Raw genomic sequence first — 23,299 nt, 5'->3', positions numbered from 1 at the left:
GGAAATGGATCTCATTTTTGGGTGAGAAACCTTTCGCTGATTCTAAGCTATATATTTTTGATTTTTAAAACATCCTTTTATTATTTTCCCTTGTATTTGCAATACAGTATTTGCATTTTTTCCCCTAATTTTTGTATTTGAACACATTATCAATATTAATATTTTTCCTTTACAGTAATATAAGTTTAATATATAAATATATATTTGCTATAATATTAATGCATGTCTAATAAAAAGCTTTAGTCTATGGAAACCTGCCATGAATTCATAAATATTATGGGACTGTGATTAATGATTCTTTCTGATTCTAGGAGAAGGAAACAACAGAGCCATTATACAGTGCAAATCTGCACAGTGCCAAGGAGTACAAGGTCAAAAAAAGACCATACCCATCCAGGCAGGACTGATAAACTTCTAAGCCAATAATGAAGGACTTGAAGCTACTGTTTGGGGTTCAGGATTGCAGCTGTTCTGACACATGTTAGAGGCTAGTCTTCCCTGAGCTACGTCCTAGTCAAGTACCAAAGGTTGGCTATCATTCTGGCTCTCCCTATCCCAGAGAGTGAAGGCAAATCAGACCAGGGAATGACACTTCCCTTTCTCACAAAAATTTAGTCCTATTTTCTCTCTTATAGCATGGGAACTCTCTGTCGTCATGGCTACTAAATGGGTAAGTGCACGATTGCTTAAATCACTTGGGCCTTGATTCAAGGACCTGCTATAAGTTTATTTTTCCTTTACTTACATTTTTGCACATAAAACTTTGACATTTTACATTTCATTCACAAGTTATTTTTTCTCTTTTATTTGGATTAAAAACATTTTTTAAATTTCTTTTGCCAATTGATTCACACACTCCCATAACTCAGTCATGAATCCTTGTCTCATCTGGGTGTTTGTCTCTATCCTTTTCAGAGGGGAATGTGTTATTAATTCTCCTCAGGGGGAGAATGTATGTATTATAATCTATAATGTTAAGTTTAAATTTTTTTGAGAATAATTTCAGGATAAGAAACTTGCTACCTCCCAGAATCCAGACAACGAACCTTTTTGGAGAAGGCACCATGAAGATGTTTGCATAAACCTACACTGCATCAAGAAGATCCAGAATGAACTTTGGGGTGCAGTTGATTGAACTATGCGGGGTTGAATACAGTTATTTTGAATGTATACTCTTATGCCAAAGAGGAATGCCCCCTAATTGGCTTTTTTTCAATACGCCTAGTAATTATTGGATCGTTAATTTCATCCTCTTTTCTTCTATCCCCAAATTTATATAATTTATAAGTTAGTTATGTTTTCATGATCCTTTTGGGGAGATTGGTCTCCCCAAGAGGATCATAAGAGGGAATGTGTTATTGGAAATTTTGGGGTCTCTGAACTACATTTCCTATGAGCCCACTGGCTTCCTATCTTATGTGATGATATAGACAGATACATAATGATGTAAAGAGGAGGATAAAATTGGGGGGCTGGACTTTAACTTTCTCTTTTGCTATCTATCCACCATGGAGGCAGCAGGCAAGGTGCATGATTTTTAAACTGACCAAGCAGTATGGCACATGGTTTCATTTTTCTAATGGCTATCAATAAATCTATAAAACCCATAATGTTTTTGAAGCAATCTTTTTATATTCATTTTATTTCTTACAATGGTCACTGGAAAAGAAACTGATTTCAAAAATAGTTCCAGAAAAAAAGAATCTAAGAATTACTGGACTACCTGAAAACCATGATTGAAAAAAAAAAGAGCCTGGGTGAGATGAACCAAAATGGTGGAAAAGAAACATAGATTTACCCTATCTCTACCAAGTTATCCTCCAAAAACACCTATAATATAATGACTCAAAACATATTTTGTATGATCATAACTCACAAAACATAGGATGAGATAATTCTTCAACTCAAAACAACTTAGAAGGTAGGAACAAAAGATCTAGTGCACCAAGGTGGAAGTGAATTACAAAGAAGCTGGCCAAGGCAGGCCATAATGTGGCAAAAAGCTTCTAGAAATCTTAGCCACAGACAGTAATAGGGATTGTATTACTGCTTGGAAGGAGATTACAAGGGTCCCTTTGCTTACTCTGGGTATAAGACTACTGTGGCATTGCCTATATACATTTCCAAGTAGCAGTCCTGGGGCATGCTCTCAAGGGGAGAAGAAGCAATAGCACTCATCAGTGCTTGCTACCACAAGAGAACATGGGTCTCTGGTTCTAATTTTAAGGAAAAAGAGGGGTTGGGGTTATTTACAGACCTGAGGATCGGCCAGGAGAGTATTTAACACACATCTACTTAGATTATATTACCTTGGAAGAACTGAAAGCAGATAGATCCTGAGAGTAGAAAAGAAAATGGGGGCAGCAGGCTTGCTTGAACATTATTCTTATTGAGATACTCACAGTGGGAATGATAAAGCTGTAGAAAACTACCCTACCCTGTTGGGAAGGAGGAAAGTAGGGCAAATAATTAAAGAAGGGGATGGACATAAAAGAAAGCAAATTGGGGGAGGCGGTCATCAAAATTAAAACGTCTGTGAACATGGAAAGCCTAAAAGAAGAGAGAAAGAAGAATAAAAAGGGGAAACAGATGAAGGGAAACACACAATTAATTAATGATCATAACTGTGAATGCAAATGGGATAAAGTCACTCAATAAAATGGGGAAGGATAGCAAAGTGGATTAAAAAACAGAATCTCACAATATGCTGTCTACAAGAAACACATTTAAAGCAGGGAGACACACAGAGAATAAAAGTAAGGGGCTGAATCAGAATTTATCATGCCTCAGATAAAGTAAAAATAGCAAAGGTAGCAATCATTATCTCAGACAAAGGAAAAGTAAAAATAGATTTATTCAGAAGAGATTAGGATATAAATTATATCATGATAAATAGTATCATACACAATGAAACAATATCAATACTAAACATATGCACCAAATGAAATAGCATCCAGATTCCTAAAAGTTATACAAGTTACAGGAGAAAAGAGTAAAAAATTACTAGTTCCCATTTCAGAAGTAGATAAGTAAAAAAAATAAGAAAGAAGTTAAGGACATAAATAAAGTTTTAGAAAAGTTTGATATGATAGACCTCTGGAAATAACTGAAAGGAAATAAAGAGAAATACACCTTTTATTCATTAGTACATGTCACTTCCACAAAAATTGAACATATGTTATAAAAACTTCCCAACCAAATGCAGAAAAGCAAGAATATGAAATGCATACTTTTCAGACCATATGCAATAAAATTACACTCAGAAAAGGGCAACAGAAAGATTAAAAATTAATCAAAAATTAAATAATCTTGTATTATAGAATAAGTGAGTAGAAGGACAAAGTTATAGAAACAATTTCATTAAAGAAAATGACAATTAGGAGATAACATATCAAACTATATAGGATGCAGTTTGAAAACTAGAAGAGACAGATAAACTGGAAAATAAAAGGACTAAAGAAATTATAATGAAGCTATGGGAGATGATATTGTACAATGTATTATAAAAGGTACTTGGAATCTGGCACATCTATTATTTACCTTTGCTACTTGTCAATTGTTTGACCTTGGGAAAATGATTTACTTTTCTGATCCCCTATTTCCTCACTTGTACAATATGAAGGTGAAGTTAATTGTCCCCTTTGATTCCTTCTAGCTCTTAATTGATGATGGTGTGATCTTATGATAGTATAAAAGCTGATTCTCTGAAAAGAATAACAAAACCAACAAATTAATGAAAAACAAATAACCAAAATAAAACAAAGCGTCCAGAATAAACAAAAGAAATTTTAAAAAACTAATCATCACAATTTTTTATACTCAATCATTGCCAGCAAAGTTTATAAATGAAAGGAAATGAATAATTTCCTATAAAAAAATCAAATACCCCAATACTAGAAAGAAAATAAAAATCTTTAATAGCCCACTATCAGAAAATTAAATCAAGCAAATCATAAAGTACCCAAGAAGAAAATAACACTTGCCCAGGAAGATTTTAAGATTTTTTTAACATGATTGGGGATGTAGACTTGAAACTACTACAGTAATGCAACTATCAACAATTTGGAAATAGGTTTGATCAATGACAGATGTTAAAACCAGTGGAAATACAGATCTGCCATGGGGGGGAGGGGGTATTCGGGGGGGGGGTGAAGGGGAAAGTAAGAACATGAATTACGTAACCATGTTAACTTTTCAAAAAAATAAATATTAATAAATGCTTTAAAAATGTTGCTTTTTCTGTTTCCTTCCCTTTTGAATATTCATTTACCAACCAGGATCAACTGTAACTTTAGTTCCTTCTTTCTTGTTACTGCCCTTTATTCTACCACCTTCAGAAAGTTTTTTTGCATACATGCATGGATCCTAGAAGTAAGGCTTACAGTGAAAAGACCATGTAATTCAAAATTACAGCTTTGTTCTAAGTAGAAAAAAATGGCAGTTTTTAAAATTTTATTTTCCATCCAATTAACATGTAAAAAGTTTCCAATATTTAAAAAATAATCGTGTGTCTTGAATTCTCTCTCTTCTTTTCCCCACCCAGATGGTAATCAATCTCATGTAGGTTTTACATGTGTCATCTTGTAAACATTTTTCCATAATCCTTTTGTGGAAGGAAACTAGAACAAAAAAAAATTAAGAAAAAGCAAAAAATATTTTGTTTTGGTCTGGATTCAGACTTCATCAATTCTTTCTCTGGAAGTAGATGACTTTTCTTTTTTCATTAGTCCTTTCAGATTGTTTTGGATAATTTTGTTACCAAGAATAGTTGTTATTTACAGTTGTTAACTGTTGTTATATTTAAGGAGGTCACCAACTCTATTTAATGTATATGAATATGATGTACAGAGAGATGATAAGATGGTACTTCTCCTTTATTACAGTTGCCCAGGCAGGATCCTTCAGGTCAAAGTGGTTTATCCCTTCAGGACCCACCTGGGTTAATTGATATTATTAAATTGGGCTCTTCAGCTGGGATAACATTGATAATCTGACTGTGTGTCTCCCTTCCCAAATAAGCTTTGGAAACCAATTCAGGAAGGTTCTTTAAACTTTGTATATATTTGATAAGAAGGATAATGATAAAGGATTGAGGTATTAGGAGACCCTACTTTAAATTGCTACTAATGAATCTCTAACTGCAGACAATGAAGGAATCAAGATGATAGCTTCCCTCTGGTCCAGCCTGGCCAGGGCTAAACCAGAGTAGGTAAACTGCTGGGAAATCTTCAGCTTCTTCTTCTGTAGATCTTAAGCCTTAACAGTTGAGATAGATCCACAGTTTCCACCCTCTTCTTCATCTCCTGCTCACTTCCTGGATTCCTCCTGGGCCCTGGGAAGCCTAGATAGCTAAGATGATGAAACTCCTAATATCTAGGGGCAGTAGAACAGAGATGGTGTTCAAGTACAAGTTGATAACGGTACAGGAAACACAAGAGGAGCTTGCAAGGTAGTGTATGCAACTCTCTATCTCCAAGACCAGGATCCACACTGATCTCTAGCCTCAGGACAGGAAAAGACCCCAGAACCTCTCTCAGGGTTCTCAACTGCTCTCTCCTGCCTCTTGCATGCCTCTCTGGGAACATTCTATCCAACTGATATATCTGTCAATCATTGAGTGAACTTCAAGCTCCCAGAGATTCAATATAACACTGTACAGTATTACTGGTACTTTATACAATATTATTTTGGTTCTGCTTATTTCAATCTGCTTCAGTTAGTGTAAATCTTACCATTTTTTCCTGATCTCCTCATGCTCATCATTTCTTGGAGCACAACATTATTCCATTTCAATTCTTTGCCCCCACAAAAAAAATCTCAAACCAGAAACTAAACATGGGGACATAGAATGGAGAGTAATAAACAGTAATCATTATGGTGCAAATATTTTTACAAATTTCTCTAATAAAGGCCTCATTTATCAAATACATAGAGAAATGAGTCAAATGTATAAGAATATAAGTCATTCCCCAATTGAATGGTTAAAGGATATGAACAGGCACTTCTCAGACAAAGAAATTAAAGTCATGTAAAAATATGCTCTAAATCACTGTTAATTTGAGAAATCCAAATTAAAACAAGTTTGAGGTAGTACGTCACACCTATCAGATTGGGTCTTATGACAGAAAAGAAAAATGACAAAACTTGGAGGAGATGTGGGAAAATTGAAACACTAATGCATTGTTGGGAGATTGTGAACCAATTCAACCATTCTAGAGAGCAATTTGGACCAATGCCCGAAGGACTACAAAACAACATTTTTGCTTTTACTCAGTGAAACCTTTATGCTTTCAAAAACGTTTTCAAAAAAAATTTTCAAAAAGGAAAATATTTAAAGTCAAAAGTCCCATATTCATAACTGCCCTCATAGGAAGAGAAGAGAGCTAGACACAGAAATCTACTGAATTTATCTCCTGTCTACATCACCATGTAACGACAGGAAGTCAGTGGGCTCCTGGGTAATGTAGTTCAAAGATACAAAATTTACAATTTCACAGTATAGTATGAATTGTGTGATTATAATTTCTGTTGTCCGGAACCAGCCGGTTACAACAGTGGGGTCCGTGAAACAGCCACCTGAAAGACCATAGGGGAAAGAGAGGAGACCAAGCACTCAAGAAGACAAGGGAGTCTAATGGAGCAAGGCTCGTTTATTGTAGGCCTATGACAAGAATATATAGGTTGAGGGCAGAAGGGGGTCGGCAATTACTAAAGGGAAAGGAATGCAGAAAGAAAGTCCTTGAGGTGGTTTTTTAATTATTGCTACCTATGCATGATCGGGTCCATGATCAATATCGCCTCTCAGGAGGGTAGCTAATTTTATCTTGATGTTCTGGCTCCTAACAGTCTGTCTCCCAAGAGAATAGCTGATTTTATCTTGAGGCTCTGGCCCCTAACAATTCCCCCTTTCTTTTATTTTAAAATGATCGGCCTATGGCCCTTAATCTTTCCAAGTCGGTTGAAGTTCCTCGTATCCCCTCGTATCCCCTGGTCAGGATAGCAAGCAGCGACGGCCCCTGTCTTAGGCTACACAGGGGGAGTTACTCGGCCATCGAGGGCTGAGGACCTGTGCTATTCCCGTCATTGGGTAACCGCCCTGCTGGAAAATTGTAGGCGAGTTTGGCCTAACTCAGCGTCTGTTAATTCGATGCGATGATATTGGACCATAGGGGATTTCATGAGGGTTGAATCAATATTTGCCTTAATAAATCTTACCAGACGTTGGAAGGCCCAAGGGCCAAAGGTTAAGATCAATAAAAATATAAAGAGAGGTGTAATAATAATGGGGATTAAAGTAGAGAGCCAAGGAGAACCTCTGAGAAGGGTATTAAACCATCCTTCCTGTGCCTCAGCTTCCCTTTTTCTTTGTGCTAGTCGTTCACGTAACTTTGCCATAGATTCCCTTACTACACCAGTATGATCAGCATAAAAACAACATTCCTCTTTGAGGGCTGCGCATAATCCCCCTTCTTTTAAAAAGAGAAGGTCCAGTCCTCGTCTATTCTGTAAGACTACCTCTGATAAGGATGTAAGGGATTGTTCCAGTGCTGTGACCGACTTTTCAAGAGCTTCTAAGTCGGTTATCATAGCTGTCTGGAGGGCGTCAAGATGTTGGGTCTGGAGGAGGGCGGTGGTGCCAGTGCCAATGCCTGCAGCAAGGCCTCCAAGCCCTATCAGAATAGCTAAAGTAGTAAAGGGTTCTCTACGTATTCTGGGAGAGGGGAATAGGAGGGAAGTCACACTATCGTCTGAATGAAAGGAAATACGAGGCCATAATTGAATGAGCACACAGAATTCAGAAGAGGTATTAAAAATCAAAAGGAATAAACATGGTGTCAGGCCAGTATTACAGGCCCAGAATCCATTGTTCGGGGCCTCCAAGATGCTAGGAGAAGGGGAAAAGGAAAAGGTGGAATTGCACAGATGGGCATGAGAAGGGGGGATGGCACCTATACAAAGGCCTCGACCAGAGACTTCAACTAGAGTTAAACGGTGACAAAAGGCAGCGCAGCGTGGAGAAGCTAGGGCTGTTTCATTGGGTTCTGCCATATAGGCAATGCCTTCATAGTAAGGGGGTTGTGGACTCAGACAGAGCCAACACTTAACCGTCAAATCTGGCCTAGAAGCGTTCAGAGCAGTGTAGGCACCTGATACTAGAGATAAAAATCTGTCTGCTATACCGGGAATATTTAGGGACCCTTGTTGTGACTGGGACTGTGACTGGAAAGGGGTAGTCGGGAATGAAGGGGAAGGAGGGGGAACCGATAGGGTGGGGAGAGACATGGCAGTCGGTAGCAACTGGGGGTTAGGGGAAGAAGGGCGTCGTTGATCCGAGAGGATGATGTTAGGACCAGAAGATGAGGACTGGAAGTGGTGACCGGAGGGAAGGTGGAGTAGAGGATGTAAACTGCCAAAGAAAGCGAGTTCAGGATCTGAGGTTCCATCTGTGGTGTCGTCAGGGTTATGATTCTGAAAAGGAAAAAGAAAAAGACTTCTCAGGGACAAGACCCTGGCTTTGGAGGGTTAGTATCAGGGGCGAAAGGTTTAATCAGTCTAGATGGAATCCAACGGGCATTAGCCGCTTTGTCAAAAATACAGGCGGAGCCCTTTACCCAAGTAAGGACAGGGTCAGGGCCACACCAGAGGCCCGTGACGGGGTCACGCCAAAGGACTGTGGCCAAATTTGATGAAGTATGCGGATGCCAGTGGCGATCAGCAGCGGAACGCCCTTCGGCATCCAGCGTGAGGAAATTAAGAGCAAAGAGGGCATGAGCAAGAAGCAAAGTCTGATTGCCACTTAACGGATAAAGAGTTTCTTGGGCTTTAAGTTTAAAAAGAGTATTTTTAAGAGTTTGGTTTGCTCGTTCGACAATACCTTGCCCTTGTAGGTTATAAGGTATGCCTGTAACATGTTTTATACCTAGCTGAGAACAAAATTGTTTAAAGGCTTGGCTGGTATAGCCAGGGCCATTGTCTGTTTTAATGGAGAGAGGTTTCCCCATCATAGACATAGCAAGAAACATATGTTTGATAACGTGTTTAGTGGCTTCCCCGGATTGTGCAGATGCGAAAAGAAAGCCGCTAAACATATCAATGGAAACATGGACATCCTTGAGTTTAGCAAAAGAGGGGACGTGGGTGACGTCCATTTGCCATAGATGGCCGGGAAGAAGGCCACGGGGGTTAATCCCCAAATGGGGTTCAGGCAAGAGAGTAACACAATTCTTACATATTTTGATAATAATTAACATCTCACACTTTAGTCACAAAACCTGAATTAAGGAACAGGAGTGCTGGATTGAGCAGCTCCATAGTAGATATAAAACAGGGCTGTATTATCTCCTGAAACAGATTTTAGTTGGAACTCCATAACTTACAAATCACTTTAAGTCCTTTAGCAATCTTTCAGTATGTAAACAAAATGAATTTCAAAGCATTTACTCTTATTCCTTTCAAACCTCTCTTTAAAACAGAATATAATAAAATCTCCAGTTTAGTTTCCTTTTACTTCAAAACATTGCTACATAGCTGATCAAATACCATCAAGATTATTCTGATTCATCATTTTTTGTGTCTATTTTGCACTAGAATTCACACCTAGTATTTATTTATTCATTAGAAACTCCATCTTTTGAAAATTACCAAATTCTTAGAACCTCTATTATTAAAACCCATGCATAGATTAACCACTTTAAAAACTTCTTGTGTATCATGATTACTTGTTGCTGGTTCTGACAGCACATACATTAAAAGAACATCTCATTTAAAATATCCAAAGTTAAATTCTGGAATAAGTTCTCTAACATTACAACTTTTTTTTTTCTGTTACCACAATAAATAAATTATATTGTACCATATCAAAAATCATTAGCAATCCTCAACCCTTAAAATCAATTCTTACATGAAAAATACTTCAAATTGTGGAGTAAAATCTCCCTTTTGTCTTAAGGCTTAATTTTAAGTTGTCACAATATATGTTATTTGCTTTTTATAAATTTCCAAACCATATTTCCTTTGTATTAACTATCTTTTATTCTCTATAATATCTGCAGTTTCCCTTTTTATTTTAAATTTATGCTCCAATTGTGGTGAATTAGGGAAACCTGAATTTTTGCACAATCATTATTGATGTTATAAAGTTGCTATTAACTTCTTGTTCATTTTTTCACTTTACAGAGCTAAGCTGGCAAGTCACACTTGATTGGTCACTGTACCTCTCTGAGTCTGTTCACATAAAGCTATATTCTACATGTTTTTTCTTACCCATAATATTTTTTAAAACAAATTGCATGTTATTCCTTAGATCATGAATTTCTTCTCATACATTACACATGCTTTTAAAATAATTTTATATCCTAATAAATTACAATGCTGTCCAAATTTTTTATATTCATAATATACTAGATTCCTAATGCAAAAATATTATTTTTGAATTACCAAATTTTGAAACCCTAATGTTAATTATATTTTTACCTATTACTTAATGTGATGGTACAGATCTTAGAGTAACAATTTTACATGTTCATATGTTTTCCCTAAATTCAGTTCAATAAGCATTTTTGGTAAGTCTGATCATTCCTACACTGCAAATCCTAATAGATAGCTTTTCAATATAAGTTTTGTGCATTCTTAAATTTAACAGAAATTCCATTTTTAACTAGTAGTCAATGAATTTACACAATACCATCAGTACCTATTCAGTTCCTTAGCAAATATATACTCTAATGGGTAGAGAAAGGTCCATGAGTTTGGGGAAGAATGGGCGACGATTTTTAGCTTCTCATAGCTACTTCCTGCTGAACTGGGGCGGCGTGGATGATTCGCTCTCAACAAATAATTTTCTCATGGACCAGTCTCTGTCTAAAGGGATCTAATTTTGAAATGTAAGCCAATTGCATTGTTCTAATAATCTTTAAGTTAAATTTTTCACTAACATCAGTTTAATTAATGTTAGGTTGAATTCATGGTTGTTTAAAGAAGCTTTTTCAGTCTTGGTTAAGCACTGAGCAAGACTGATGGTTTTTATTTATTTTTTTGCTAGTTAAGAAAGTTAAGCTGCACTTCTGTACTTCTGTACACAACTAAGAATCATTGCTTTCTCTCTGAATAAGTTTTTCTTAGATTGCATTTTTAGAATCTTTTGTAATTTTCATTAGATATATGTCTCAGTACTTAACCTGTTGATAAAATTTGGTGATGGGATCAAATTTGTCCCTTTTCTGTCTTGATTTCTATGTTCCCTTTCTCATGGGCAGTGAGAAATGGAAGGAGAAATGCTTGACAGATTAGTTTATTTAACTCTTGCCTTAATAAGAGCAGAGAATAAGATTTCTTTTAACCGATTAAATTATCTTAGAGTTTAAGACATTCAGAAACTACAATGTTATTTTCTGAATTTCTCTAATGCTTCTGTCTGTCTTCTCCATTCCTCCGGAATGAATGAAGAAGAGAGAGAGATTTATTTTTTCCAACCTGTAACCCTCCCATTGTGATCACGGACAAACAACATATAACACACAGACTGATCAAGAACACATTTCCCGGGCATATCACACACACTCTGACAAATATAAAATATAAATTATATAAGCTAGATTTTTCTTTTCATCCTGGCAAACAATCAATTGTTACAATTCATATCTCCATGACTAAAAAATTCTGTGAAAAAGAATGAGTCAGAAAAGGGTTAATTCTTAACAAGGAGCTGGCTGAGATATAATGAATTTTGTTTCTTAATTACCTTTCTTCATGCTTCAATAAGTATCCTAAAATAAATACACTTTTGCTTTTTCATTTTTCTATGAAATGGGATTCTGATACCTGCCTGAATAATTCCAGGTATGCCACATTACTGGAAAGACTGGTTTAGCTAAGTGAAAATTGTTAAAACTTTTTACATTGTCTGTGGCCATTACCAATTGGACTCCTTCTAAGGGAGAAAGAAAAAAAAAAACTATGACAAAGCTGGTTTTTCTAGCTGAAGCAAAGTAGCCAGCCGCTTCTAAAAAGGGGGGCAGAGAGGAAAATTTCTGGTCACTATTAAATTTGCCGTTTAGTCCTAGAGAAAAATACGCTTTTCCTGGTGTCCTTCTAAGAAGGGCCCAGTGCCCTAATGCTTAATTTTGCCCGAGGGGGCCATTGTTATGGTAATGGGCTGCCTCCTCCTCCAATTCTTTTTGGTAGGCAGGATTAAGTGTGCTTTCTTGAGGAGGGTCTGTATATAGAACTGGATAAAGGTGTGGCTTTGTTTTTGTGGGGACTAGGGGTTCCTTGAGAGAGGGGTTTTTGACAGGTTCGTCTAAAAGAGATGAGGGGCGCTCATTCTTTTTAAAGGGCGAACTCTGTTCCTCAATTAAGCTCATTTCTTCAGTTTTAATTTTAGATTCCAAGATAGCGTCCTCAGCCCAGCTGAGGAGGTGCGAGACTTGTTTACTAGTGTCGGCTTCTTTAAGAATGTCATGGATCAAGCCGTAGAAAGAAAAGTAATCATCTGGAATTTCCTGGCCAGATCTTAAAAGGCCGTTTAATTCTTTACCCACTTTGTTCCAAGTGAGTGGGTGAATACCTGGGCCATGTAGTATGAGCCAAGGGCACTGTTTTTCTATAAAGCAAAAGAACCGGAATAGATTTTTTTTCTTAACTCTAATACCTCTCTCCCTGAGACTACAAATAACGCTTCCTTCGAGAGTGTCTTTCCCATCATTCACACACTTGCACTTCCCCACGTTCTCGCTGTCGCTTGTGCTTAGGTGGACGGTATAATCCCCCATCAGAATCCTGCCTTCAGGCAGGCACCCTACTACACAGTATGCGAATCGCAGACTATCTCCACACAGAATCTCTTTCCTCACACACACACACACACACACATTACCCAGATCCGACACCTCTCAGTTTAATGCCTATGGTGATGGGACAACTTACCCTGCCTCAAGGTTGTCCAGTCAACCTCTACCCGTTACTTTAGTTCGCGGCCGCGAAGTGTGTTCCTCAGTTGTCCGGTAATCTGTTTTCTCCATGACCCACACGTTGGGCGCCACTTGTCCGGAACCAGCCGGTTACAACAGTGGGGTCCGTGAAACAGCCACCTGAAAGACCATAGGGGGAAAGAGGAGAGACCAAGCACTCAAGAAGACAAGGGAGTTTAATGGAGCAAGGCTCGTTTATTGCAGGCCTATGACAAGAATATATAGGTTGAGGGCAGAAGGGGGTCGGCAATTACTAAAGGGAAAGGAATGCGGAAAGAAAGTCCTTGAGGTGGTTTTTTAATTATTGCTACCTATGCATGATCGGGTCCATGATCAATATCGCCTCTCAGGAGGGTAGCTAATTTTATCTTGATGTTCTGGCTCCTAACAGTCTGTCTCCCAAGAGAATAGCTGATTTTATCTTGAGGCTCTGGCCCCTAACATTCTGTAACTGTAAATATTTGGAATTGTGTATTATTTGAGACTTGCATGTTGCAAGAATTGTTTTGCTTTTATTTTCTCTCTTTACTCCTTGTTTATAATATAGAGCAGTGATGGGCAAACTATGGCCTGTGGGCCAGACGCGGCCCCCTGAAATGTTCTAACCAGCCATGCTACATTATATCTAATTTGATGAATACAATACAATGAAACTTGGAAAGAGTTGCCTTAGAAACAGACTGACAGATGAACATTTCCTTTCCTTTGGCCCCCTCTTTAAGAAGTTTGCCCATCACTGCTCTAGGGTATAGGATAGTTTTATTTGAAAGATCCATTGGGGAGACAGGTCTCCCAATGGATCACAGGGGGGATATGTTAAGAAAGTTTTAAATTAATTTCTCCTTCATATTTAAGAAGAGAAGAAACAGTAATATTTTTCAATAAGAGACCCCTTGCTGTGCAGGTTGTCAGTTAGAGACACCCTGCTGTGCTGCTTGTCAGTTAGTGACAGTTAGAAGGGTGTGGCTGAGGGAAGTTAGTCAGTTGCAGAGGGTTGGCAAAAAGGGATTTTGGTCTCTGGGTCTCGGGGTGAGGTTGGGCTTTCTCTCTTGTTGAAGACAGAGAATGGAATTATGGCCTTAATAGCCTTATTGATTATTAATAACCTGGGTAGACAAGGTAGGTAGATAGTGGTTATATTTAAGGCAGTGAGAGTAGGAGAGTAGGTGAGGGCTTTGGCCTAGCAGAAGATACTGCCCTCTGAGGCAGATAGATTTAGGATTTTTTTTCCTAGAAAAATTTAGTTAGGATTGGGATCTGGAGTATAGTTATAAGCTATCATAAGATGACTTTCACTTTCCTCCTTCCTATTTCCTATCTGTATTTTCCTAACAATAAATTGTTTTTCATTTAATAAACTGCACACTGGCTTTTTTTATTTTAAATTTTAAACACTTAACTTCTGTGTATTGACTTATAGGTGGAAGAGTGGTAAGGGTAGGCAATGGGGGTCAAGTGACTTGCCCAGGGTCACACAGCTGGGAAGTGTCTGAGGCCGGATTTGAACCTAGGACCTCCCGTCTCTAGGCTTGGCTCTCAATCCACTGAGCTACCCAGCTGCCCCTGGCACACTGGCTTTTGTTCAAACTTCTGCCCCCCCAAATTTAACCTTTCACAGCCAGGAAACCAGGATCTTGGAGTTAAGGAGTGAAATAAGCAAAGCATCTTAATATGGTTATTAGTAGCATGTTTTTTCTATCCTTTGACTTACTGAGGAATTATTCTTTTTTCTTACATATTTGACTCAGTTCCCTTTGTGTCTTGGATATCAGACCTTTATCAGAAAGAAAACTGGATGCATTTTTGTTACTGAATTGACTTTCTTTATTATAAGTGCATTGATTTTATTTGTCCAAATATTCCTCAATTATATGCAATCAGAATTTTCTATTTTATCTCCTCAGATAATCTCCAGACCTTTTTTTTGGTAAAAAACAAACAAACCAGTAAACAAAACCCCTTCCTCTATTTACAGTTGTGAAACATATCTCTTTTCATGCTCTTCAAATGTGTTTGTGATGTGACTTTTTATATGTAGGATAAGTGTCCATTTGGAGTTTATGGTGGTATGTAATTGGGAGGTTGGTTTAAGTCTGGAATGCACTTCATTTTCAACTATGTCTCTTAGAAAGTCTCTATTTTCATAAAATCATTCCTGGTTCCCCATTAGCTAGACCTGTCTCAACATATTACTTTACATTTGTTTTTGGTGTATTTATATGTGTCTTTTTCTCCATTATTAAAATAGAAGATCTGACACTTATCCTATGTTTGACTTTGAGAAAGTTAGACAACTTCTTTGAGTCACACTTTCTTCATCTATAAACTAAGAAAGTTTAACTATATTACCTCCAAATTCTCTTCTAACTTTAACTCTTATGTTCCTATGTTCCTATGATATCACTTGAAAAAAAATATAGGGAGTAAAACTGATTTTTTTGGAAGAGAAAATGCTTTAAATTGCAAAATCAATGGGACTAACTACTACATCATGCAAATGTTTACTCATCAATGCATTTTATATCCATATTACTCCATATTATTTGCTATTTTTATGCTTCAACACTATTAAATCTATTCCCATTCTTTACCACAACCTTTCCCTCTATGGTTTCCATTGCCATAACTCCAGTGCTGGCCCATTACTGACTTTGACATCTCAACTCCATGACAAACCCGTTGTGTAAATGGCCCAGCTCTGGCCCATTCATAGTCAAAACTCTACTTACCCGAGATGATGTCATCTCCACCTCCCTTAGTGGGGAGGGGAGACGAGTTACCCACATGTGACAATAAGTAACAAATCAAGAGCAAGGGACTGCCCAAAGGGCAGTCCAAATCAGTGTAGAGGCTGCCATTTGTCCACTTGAATTAGAGGTGGACCCACAGGAAGTGAGGAGAGATACTATCTCTTCAAGTATGTTGGTTACTTCCTGTGGAGGGAGTTCTTGCTTTGAACTTGGTGCTGAAGGATCTTGGCTAAGACCTCAGGCTGCTTCCACTCTGAATGGTCACATGGGTAAGTTAGGCTGACTTCCTTGGCCTACCTTGGCGTTTTCCAGACTCTACCTTAAGTAGGCTCTTGTCTCTCTGATTGCTAAGGCCTTGTGGTATGTAATTTAGTTTAATTAGCCTCTGTCCGGGCCTCCAAAGGTCTGGTCTAGCCTCTCCCTCTCTCTATTTCCCTACCTTCTACCCTTCCTAATTGTAAATAAACTACCTTAAACCTGATCCTGACTTGGGTCTATTTTAATTATGGAATCAATCTGAATTATTAATTCCTGGAGGCAACACTTTAAATATATATCTATATAATATCTAAAATCTCCCTCTTATACTGTTCAATTTTATGTTGTCTATTATTCTTGAAATTGTGGTTTCTCTATGCTTTTCTATACATCCCTTAAAAAATTTAAATTATTAATTTGTTTGTACTTTAATGTTCTCAGGTATCTTCCTGTCTTTCTCTCCTCCCTACACTAGATAAAGCATCATTTGACAAAAAGATATGTGTATATGTAAAATTATGTCTTGCTTGTTTCTATTTATCAGTGCCTTCTCTGGAGTTAGGCATATACAGGCCATTCTTCAAACAGTATTTCTATTCCCCCCATGTAATGTTCTCTTGGTTCTGCTCATTTCACTTTTTACAATTTCATATAGATCATTAAAAAATAAGACTGCTAGTCATTCCTTAATGTGCAGTATTCCACTATAATCATATGCCACAATTTGTTTAATGATTCCCTAATTAATGAGTTTCCCCTCAATTTCTAGTTTTTTGCCACTATCCTTCCTGCAACTATAGGTTGGTTACATCATCTTTTCTTTTCATCCCTATTCTTATGCTGTTGATCACTGCTGTAAAATGTCACACAACTGCATTAACTGGGTCTACTACAAATTCACATCCTCTAATCTCAAATGGGTCACCATTGCTATACACCCTTATTGACTCTCCCTTGCACTCTTCAGGATGATTGTGATGAATTTTCTCTTGTTTACTCAAGTTGTCTCATATACTTATTCCTTGGCTACTTTTCACAAAAAGTGGAAATCTATCATTAGATGCCAAATTCTGCATCTCAAATCCCTTTAACAGAATTCTTCATTCTTTCTTCCTTTGCTGATCTCACAGTTGAGGTTGTCCTTTTCTTTGTCAAAACCAGTTTCTCCATCTGTGGAAAACAATCTTCTTGCCCTTGATCCCTTCTCTTCCTGTTTTCTCTATATACTTACTCTTCTGACCATCATCTTACTCTTACTTTCAGACTTTCTTTTTTGATTGGATTTTCCATGATGCATATATGTATCTATATGTATATACATATACACATATATATCTCCAGAGTTCTTCCACCCATAAAATATCCTTGGCTTGACTCTACTACTCCAGGTTTTAGTATCTCCTCTCTTCTGCAGACAAATCTCTTGCAATCTAATTTCTAGCACTAATACTCAGTTGAGTATTACCTAGCCCCAATACCCTCGTCATTGTTATCAATGATCCCAGGTGCTAATGACCTTTTCTCAGATTGAATTTTTTAAAAAAATCATTCTTTAGCATTTGAAACTGTTGCCTACTCTCTTCTCTTGTTTTTCCTCCCTTGATATTGCTATTTCCTCCTGATTTATGATTTATTGTTCTCATTATTCTTTGCTATATCATCATCCATTTTCTGTTTCCTATAAGTTGTTGTACTCTAAGGTTCTTCCCTCAGTCTTTTCTTCCATTTCTACACTCTCATAAATCACATCAGTTCTAATCAAATGAGATCGTATTTTTAAACCAAAACATTTAGCCCAGTTCCTGACACATAATAAATAATTAATAAATGCTTACTCCCCTCCTTAACCCTTGCCAATGACCAACAAATCTACATATTAATGCATTATGTGTTTTCTACTTGACACATCACCTTGATATCCTATAGATATCTTAAACTCAAAATTTCTAAAAGAAAAATCATTATTATTTTTTCAAACCTCAGGCCTTTGCTGATTTTCCCAAATTTGGGAGGGGCATCATAATGCTTCTTACCACTCAGATTTGAAATAAAGAGCCATCTTTTACACTTCTCGCCTTTACCTCCCATATGCATTCTGCTACCAAATCTCATCATTTATGTATCCAAACAAAACATATCTCACATCTTTCTCCTTTTTTCTACTCATAGCAATACCATGCTAGTTCAGGATGTAAAAATTTCTCATCTGGACAATAGCTTCCAAGCTGGTCTCCTTAGATGCTTCTCTTCTAAAATAGCTGCCAAAGCAATATTCCTGGAGTTCATGTCTGATCATGTCAATCTCCCTCTCAAGAAGTGTCAGTGGCTCTAAGCTAAAATGCAATTCTTTATTTGGCATTTAAAGCCCTTTAAAATATGACAGTTAACTTTCTAGACTGATTTCACAGTACTCCTTAGAAACTATATTCTTGGAAATTGGCCTACTTGATGTCCCAGTATGTGATATCCATTTCCTATCTCAGTGTCTTTGCACAGGTGAATCCTTCATTTCTATAATACTCTTCCTCCTTAACACTTGAATGTTAATATCACCATTCTCCCAGCAATTACTTTGTAATTATTCTCTGTAAAATAGTTTTTCTTCATTTCTATTTATATTACTAATGTGTAGTGCATAATAATAAGTAAATGCATATTGAATTCCAGTGAATAATTTAAAAAAAATAGGAAAGAAGGTGGACTCATCTCTTTCTATATAACATATCAGAACAGTATCTATCTTATTAGATATTACTTAAAATTGATATAAAAATTGTATGTGATCATAGATATTAAATTATGTATATTAGTTATATATTGGTGATATAAACTAGATAAGCAACAACAAAAGCAAAGAAATAGAATTCAATATTCAATTATTCCAAGAAAATAAATTTCTAGCAAGAAACTCTAGTTGACATAGCATTTTTTGGAAAAATAAAAACCAGTTTGTCAGAAGGTAGATTTGGACCAAGATCTTGAAGCAAATATAATAAGTTCCAAAAGAATAAACAATCTGACTATTAAAAGTTTCTATTCTAAGTAAAATTGCATCTTTCACAAATATAATGATAGATTTAATTCATAACCAGATAAGAAGAATTGATTAAGAAAGGCAAAAATATATAATTTCAATTATAGAAAAATTTAAAAGCTTTTGCATAAATTAAATCAATGCTATTAGAATAAAAAAAGAAGTTAGAGATTTAGAAAAACTGCATCTGATACAAAATGACAAAATATCCTAATGAATATAAGTTATTCTTCTAAAGATAACTTTTCAAAGGACATAAGCATTTTTTCTTTTTTAAACATTTTCCTTCTGTTTTAGAATTAATACTGGATATCAGTTCCAAGGCAGAAGAAGGGGTAGGCGGTTGGCATTGTGACTTGCCCAGAGCCACACAGATAGGAAATTTTCAAGGCTGGATTTGTACTCAGGATATTTTGTCCCCACTGAGCTTTCTATCCACTGAGCTACCTACCTGCTCCTATGAACAATTTTCAAAAGAGAAAACACATGACAACCACACAGAAAAATTTTATCATCTAAAAAATAAGTAATTATAATTAGAACTATTCAAATTAAAAAAATTCTCTCATATCTCACACTTATGAAATGATCAAAGATGATATAATATAGAGAAATTTAATATGGGAGTATAAGAATATTAATATAACATTGGAGTTAGAGTAGGGAGAGACTTAAGGCAAGGAGTGAGTATAATAGTCTAGATGAGAGATTAAGTCTGAACTGAGGAGACAATTGTAAAAGTTCAGAGAAGTATGCTCATGTGAGAGATGTTGTGGATGTATGAACAGTAAGATTTCTCAATTGATTTGATTGTGGGGAGTGGTAGATTGAGGTGTCTGGGATAAGGCCACAGTGGTGGATTTCATATAATGATAGTGCCTTTGACAGAAATAGAAAATTTTGGGAGAAGAGTTTTTTTTGAGGTGAGGAGGAATAGTAATGAGTTTTGTTTGAGATATTTTGAGTTGTACTAAGCATTCAGAAAATAAGGAGAAACAAAGATGTTAATGTCCTTAAAAAGACTTTCCATTGAGGAAAAAAAATCCAACTATTTCCAAGAGAAGTAAATATGGAATAATTACAAAATAATTGCTGGCATAGTATTCGAGGTTCAAGAAGGAAGAGTATTCTAAGATTGAAGGGACCACTAGGGCAAAGGCTCTGAGATGAGAAATGGAATGTCACATATGAGGATCATGAAGTAGATCACTTTCCAGGAATATAGTTTGTGAGGAATATTGTGATATCAGCCTGGAAAGTTAACTGCGGTGTTTTAAAGGGATTTATACCTAATTAAAAAATGTCCAAAATGCAATTTGATGATGAAGGATTAGAGCTCGGGAAAGAGATGAGGCTAGATATATCAACATATAAGTCATTATTATAGAGATAAAAATTAAATCAATGAATCTGATATGGTCTCCAAGAAAGAAAGTAAAGAGAGAAATGAAAATGGTAAATGAGAAATGAGAAATAGGAAAGAACTTCAGGAAATACACACTTCTAGGAATGGATTCTAGATAATGAACCATTAAACATATTGAGAAGGAGCAGTTTGGTAGGAGAACCACAAGAGGAGTAGGGACAGAAAATATGTTTACAAATATGACCATTAAGAGATGCAAAATAACTGATAGAAAAATCTCATGTATCCAAAAATAATCATAGAAGCACTTTTTAAGTTAGCAAAAAGCTGAAATTGACTCCGTATAATTTAGGGAACAGCCAAACAAATTTTTGTTTTATTATATTGTAAGAAATTGCAAATATATAGGTTTTTACACAAGATTGAAGGGAATTTTATGAACTAATGGAGAAAAAGAAAGAAGACTGAGGATAACAAAGTAGACAATGATCGAAATAGTGTAAGAGAAGATAAAACTAAAGAGAATTTCGTTTCAAGTACACTAACCAATGTTGGCTCCAGTAAGCTTTCTAGCTCTTGATTGAGAAAAGATAAATAATTAGAACATTACATGTTCTGTCTGTTATATTTACTATATCTTTGCAGTTACTTAATTTTCCTTTTTTCTTTTTATACTGAGGAAATGCATTATGGGAAAGACTATGGGAAATTAATCATTCTATAAGAAAATATGAATCAACAAAATATTTGAAAAGATCAAGGATATATATTGACTTGCCTCTTAGTGTTCTTCCATAGATAAATTCATTCCAAGATTGCAGTCTCTTAGAAATTCCAGTCTACAGACATTATTTATTAAACTGAGAAAGTAAAGTTTTGGAGACTTGTTACTGATGTAACAACAAATAAATAATTCTCTGCCCTCTATCCCTCTATCATTTTTGGAGGAGTTTCAATACAACACAAAGAAATAAGATGGATATTTCAGTTCTTGCCTTGGACAGAACATGTTATTTTCCCCAAGGTTTTCTGGAGAGCTGCTTTGACTTCTTTGTTCCTTAAACTATAGATGATAGGGTTGAGCATGGATGTTACCACAGTGTAAAAGAGGGCCAGCAGTTTGTCCAGGATTGGAGAGTGACTAGCTTTGGGTCTCAAGTATGTTATAGAGCCAGAGCCATAGAAGAGTGTTACCACAATGAGGTGGGAAGAACAGGTTGAGAGAGCCTTGCGCTGTCCTTCAGGTGAAGACATAGCTAGTACATCAGCTAGGATGAATCCATATGAGGCAATGATGAGTAAGAAAGGACTGGCAATGAATAGAAAAGCCACTGCATAGACTGCCATCTGATTATGTGAAGTATCTCCACAGGCCAGTGCAATAACAGGGAGAATGTCACAGAATAGATGGTTAATCTTGGTGGGGCCACAGAAGTTGAGAGAGAAGATATAATTGGTCTGTCCTAGTGCTACCAGAGCACCTATGCTCCATGAAACTCCTGCTAGTTGGGTGCACACACTCCAGCTCATTCTTGTAGCATAGCGTAGTGGAGTACAAATGGCAACATAACGGTCAAAAGCCATGGCTGCCAAAAGGCAACACTCACTGATCCCAAATAGGGCGAAAAAAAACATCTGGGTGGCACAACCCAAGCGGGAGATTTCCCGGTTCTCACTTACTAGACTCTGAAGCATCTTGGGCACCACACTACAGGTGTAACCAATCTCCAAGAAGGAGAGATTTAATAGAAAGAAATACATTGGAGTATGGAGGGCTGGTGTGGACTGTATAACAATACCTATCAGGGTATTGCCTGTAAGTGATGTCAGGAACATTAACAGGACAATGGCAAAAAGAAGGTAGCATAGCTCACGGACATCAGAGAAGTTGGAAAAAACAAACTGGGTGATATATGTATGGTTGTCCAAAGATACCATGTACCTGGAGTTCATGATCTGTGAAGAGAAGAAGCAGATTTGTCAGAGAGGAATCTCATTGAAAGGGGATGTACAGTGTCCTGCCATAGAAATGGAAGATATTTATTTTTTTGAATTGTGGAAACATTGGTATTGAAGATTTCTACTGGGACGTATTTGTCAGGATCCTGTGGTCAGTGTCTAAAGCAAAAATTTCTATAGACATTGAGTTTATAACTTACCTAACTTCAGACTAAAGGACAGAAATATCAGTAAAGAAAAATTTCTCTCTTGAGTGAGAACACAGGTAATAGGTAATAAAGATAAACAGTTTTGCCTCTGTCAATGTTGCTAAGAAGACAACTTATTTTGGTCATTTGGATAAGAACTACTTTAGATTTCTGTTTAAACTTTTAAGAAGTTTAGTGTTCTGAGATATAAACTAAATACCCACATTAAAAAGAGCCTCAGAAGTTTTCATCACTCCATTATCCAAGTGGGAGTCTGTTCTGGAATACTATTTGGTTTTATTGGTCATATTTAAAACTCTCCAATGCATTGTAGTTCAAGGTAACCCATTCCACTGTCATGCTGGACAGTTCTAACTGTAAAGAAATTTTTATTAAGTAGAATTCTGCCTTTATTTTACATCAATTATCACTCATTCCTTCATTTTCCCCCTGGGCCAAACAGAGCATTTCTAATTCCTTTAAGACAAATCTCAGCTACATGGGGACACTGATCAAAGTGTTCTTTTTCCTAGAATCAACTGCAGGAAACTACAACCAATCCTTGGGTGGCCTGCCTGTCTGTCTCTTTGACAGATGAACCACTCTCCACAGATACATTTCATTTGGTCAGTGTACTTTCTAAAATATGGCACACAGAATCAAATATACTAGTCCAGATGGTCTTTATTTTGTGAAGAACTTCCAGGAAGCACTTTATTAGCTTACATTCAGGCCATCCACCTCAGCACTCTTCACTCCATTGATTTCCTATTGAA

At 36.6% G+C, this 23,299-nt stretch overlaps 2 protein-coding genes across 2 annotated transcripts in view; one reads left to right on the top strand and one right to left on the bottom strand.

Annotated features, from left to right (window-relative positions):
* Nucleotides 1-7,686, top strand: part of LOC123246342 (zinc finger protein 271-like) — a 498,115-nt gene extending 490,429 nt beyond the window's left edge. Inside the window, 2 exon segments of the mRNA XM_044675252.1 lie at nt 7,001-7,109; nt 7,577-7,686. Coding sequence (XP_044531187.1) covers nt 7,001-7,109; nt 7,577-7,686 — 219 coding nt within the window.
* A 5,304-nt stretch (nt 7,687-12,990) lies between these two features.
* LOC123246341 (olfactory receptor 10C1-like) lies at nt 12,991-22,329 on the bottom strand. Its single transcript, XM_044675251.1, has 2 exons — nt 21,372-22,329; nt 12,991-13,088 (listed from the first exon to the last, which is right to left on the bottom strand). Exons 1-2 carry the CDS (start codon nt 22,327-22,329, stop codon nt 12,991-12,993), a joined length of 1,056 nt encoding a protein of 351 aa, XP_044531186.1.
* Between the last annotated feature and the right edge of the window lie 970 nt (nt 22,330-23,299).

This window comes from Gracilinanus agilis, chromosome 4 (assembly GCF_016433145.1).
Source record: "Gracilinanus agilis isolate LMUSP501 chromosome 4, AgileGrace, whole genome shotgun sequence".
NCBI lineage: Eukaryota > Metazoa > Chordata > Mammalia > Didelphimorphia > Didelphidae > Gracilinanus > Gracilinanus agilis.
Note: the sequence above shows the minus strand (reverse complement) of the source record. Positions and strands in the feature narration are given on the sequence as shown.

What these genes read in the sequence shown, in the direction of transcription:
- LOC123246341 (XM_044675251.1), bottom strand. Translation starts at nt 22,329, where the DNA reads ATGAACTCCAGGTACATGGTATCTTTGGACAACCATACATATATCACC. An exon ending in AATAACATGTTCTGTCCAAG is followed by an intron (nt 13,089 to 21,371) that starts GCAAGAACTGAA and finishes ATGGTCTTTCAG; the next exon opens with GTGGCTGTTTCACGGACCCC.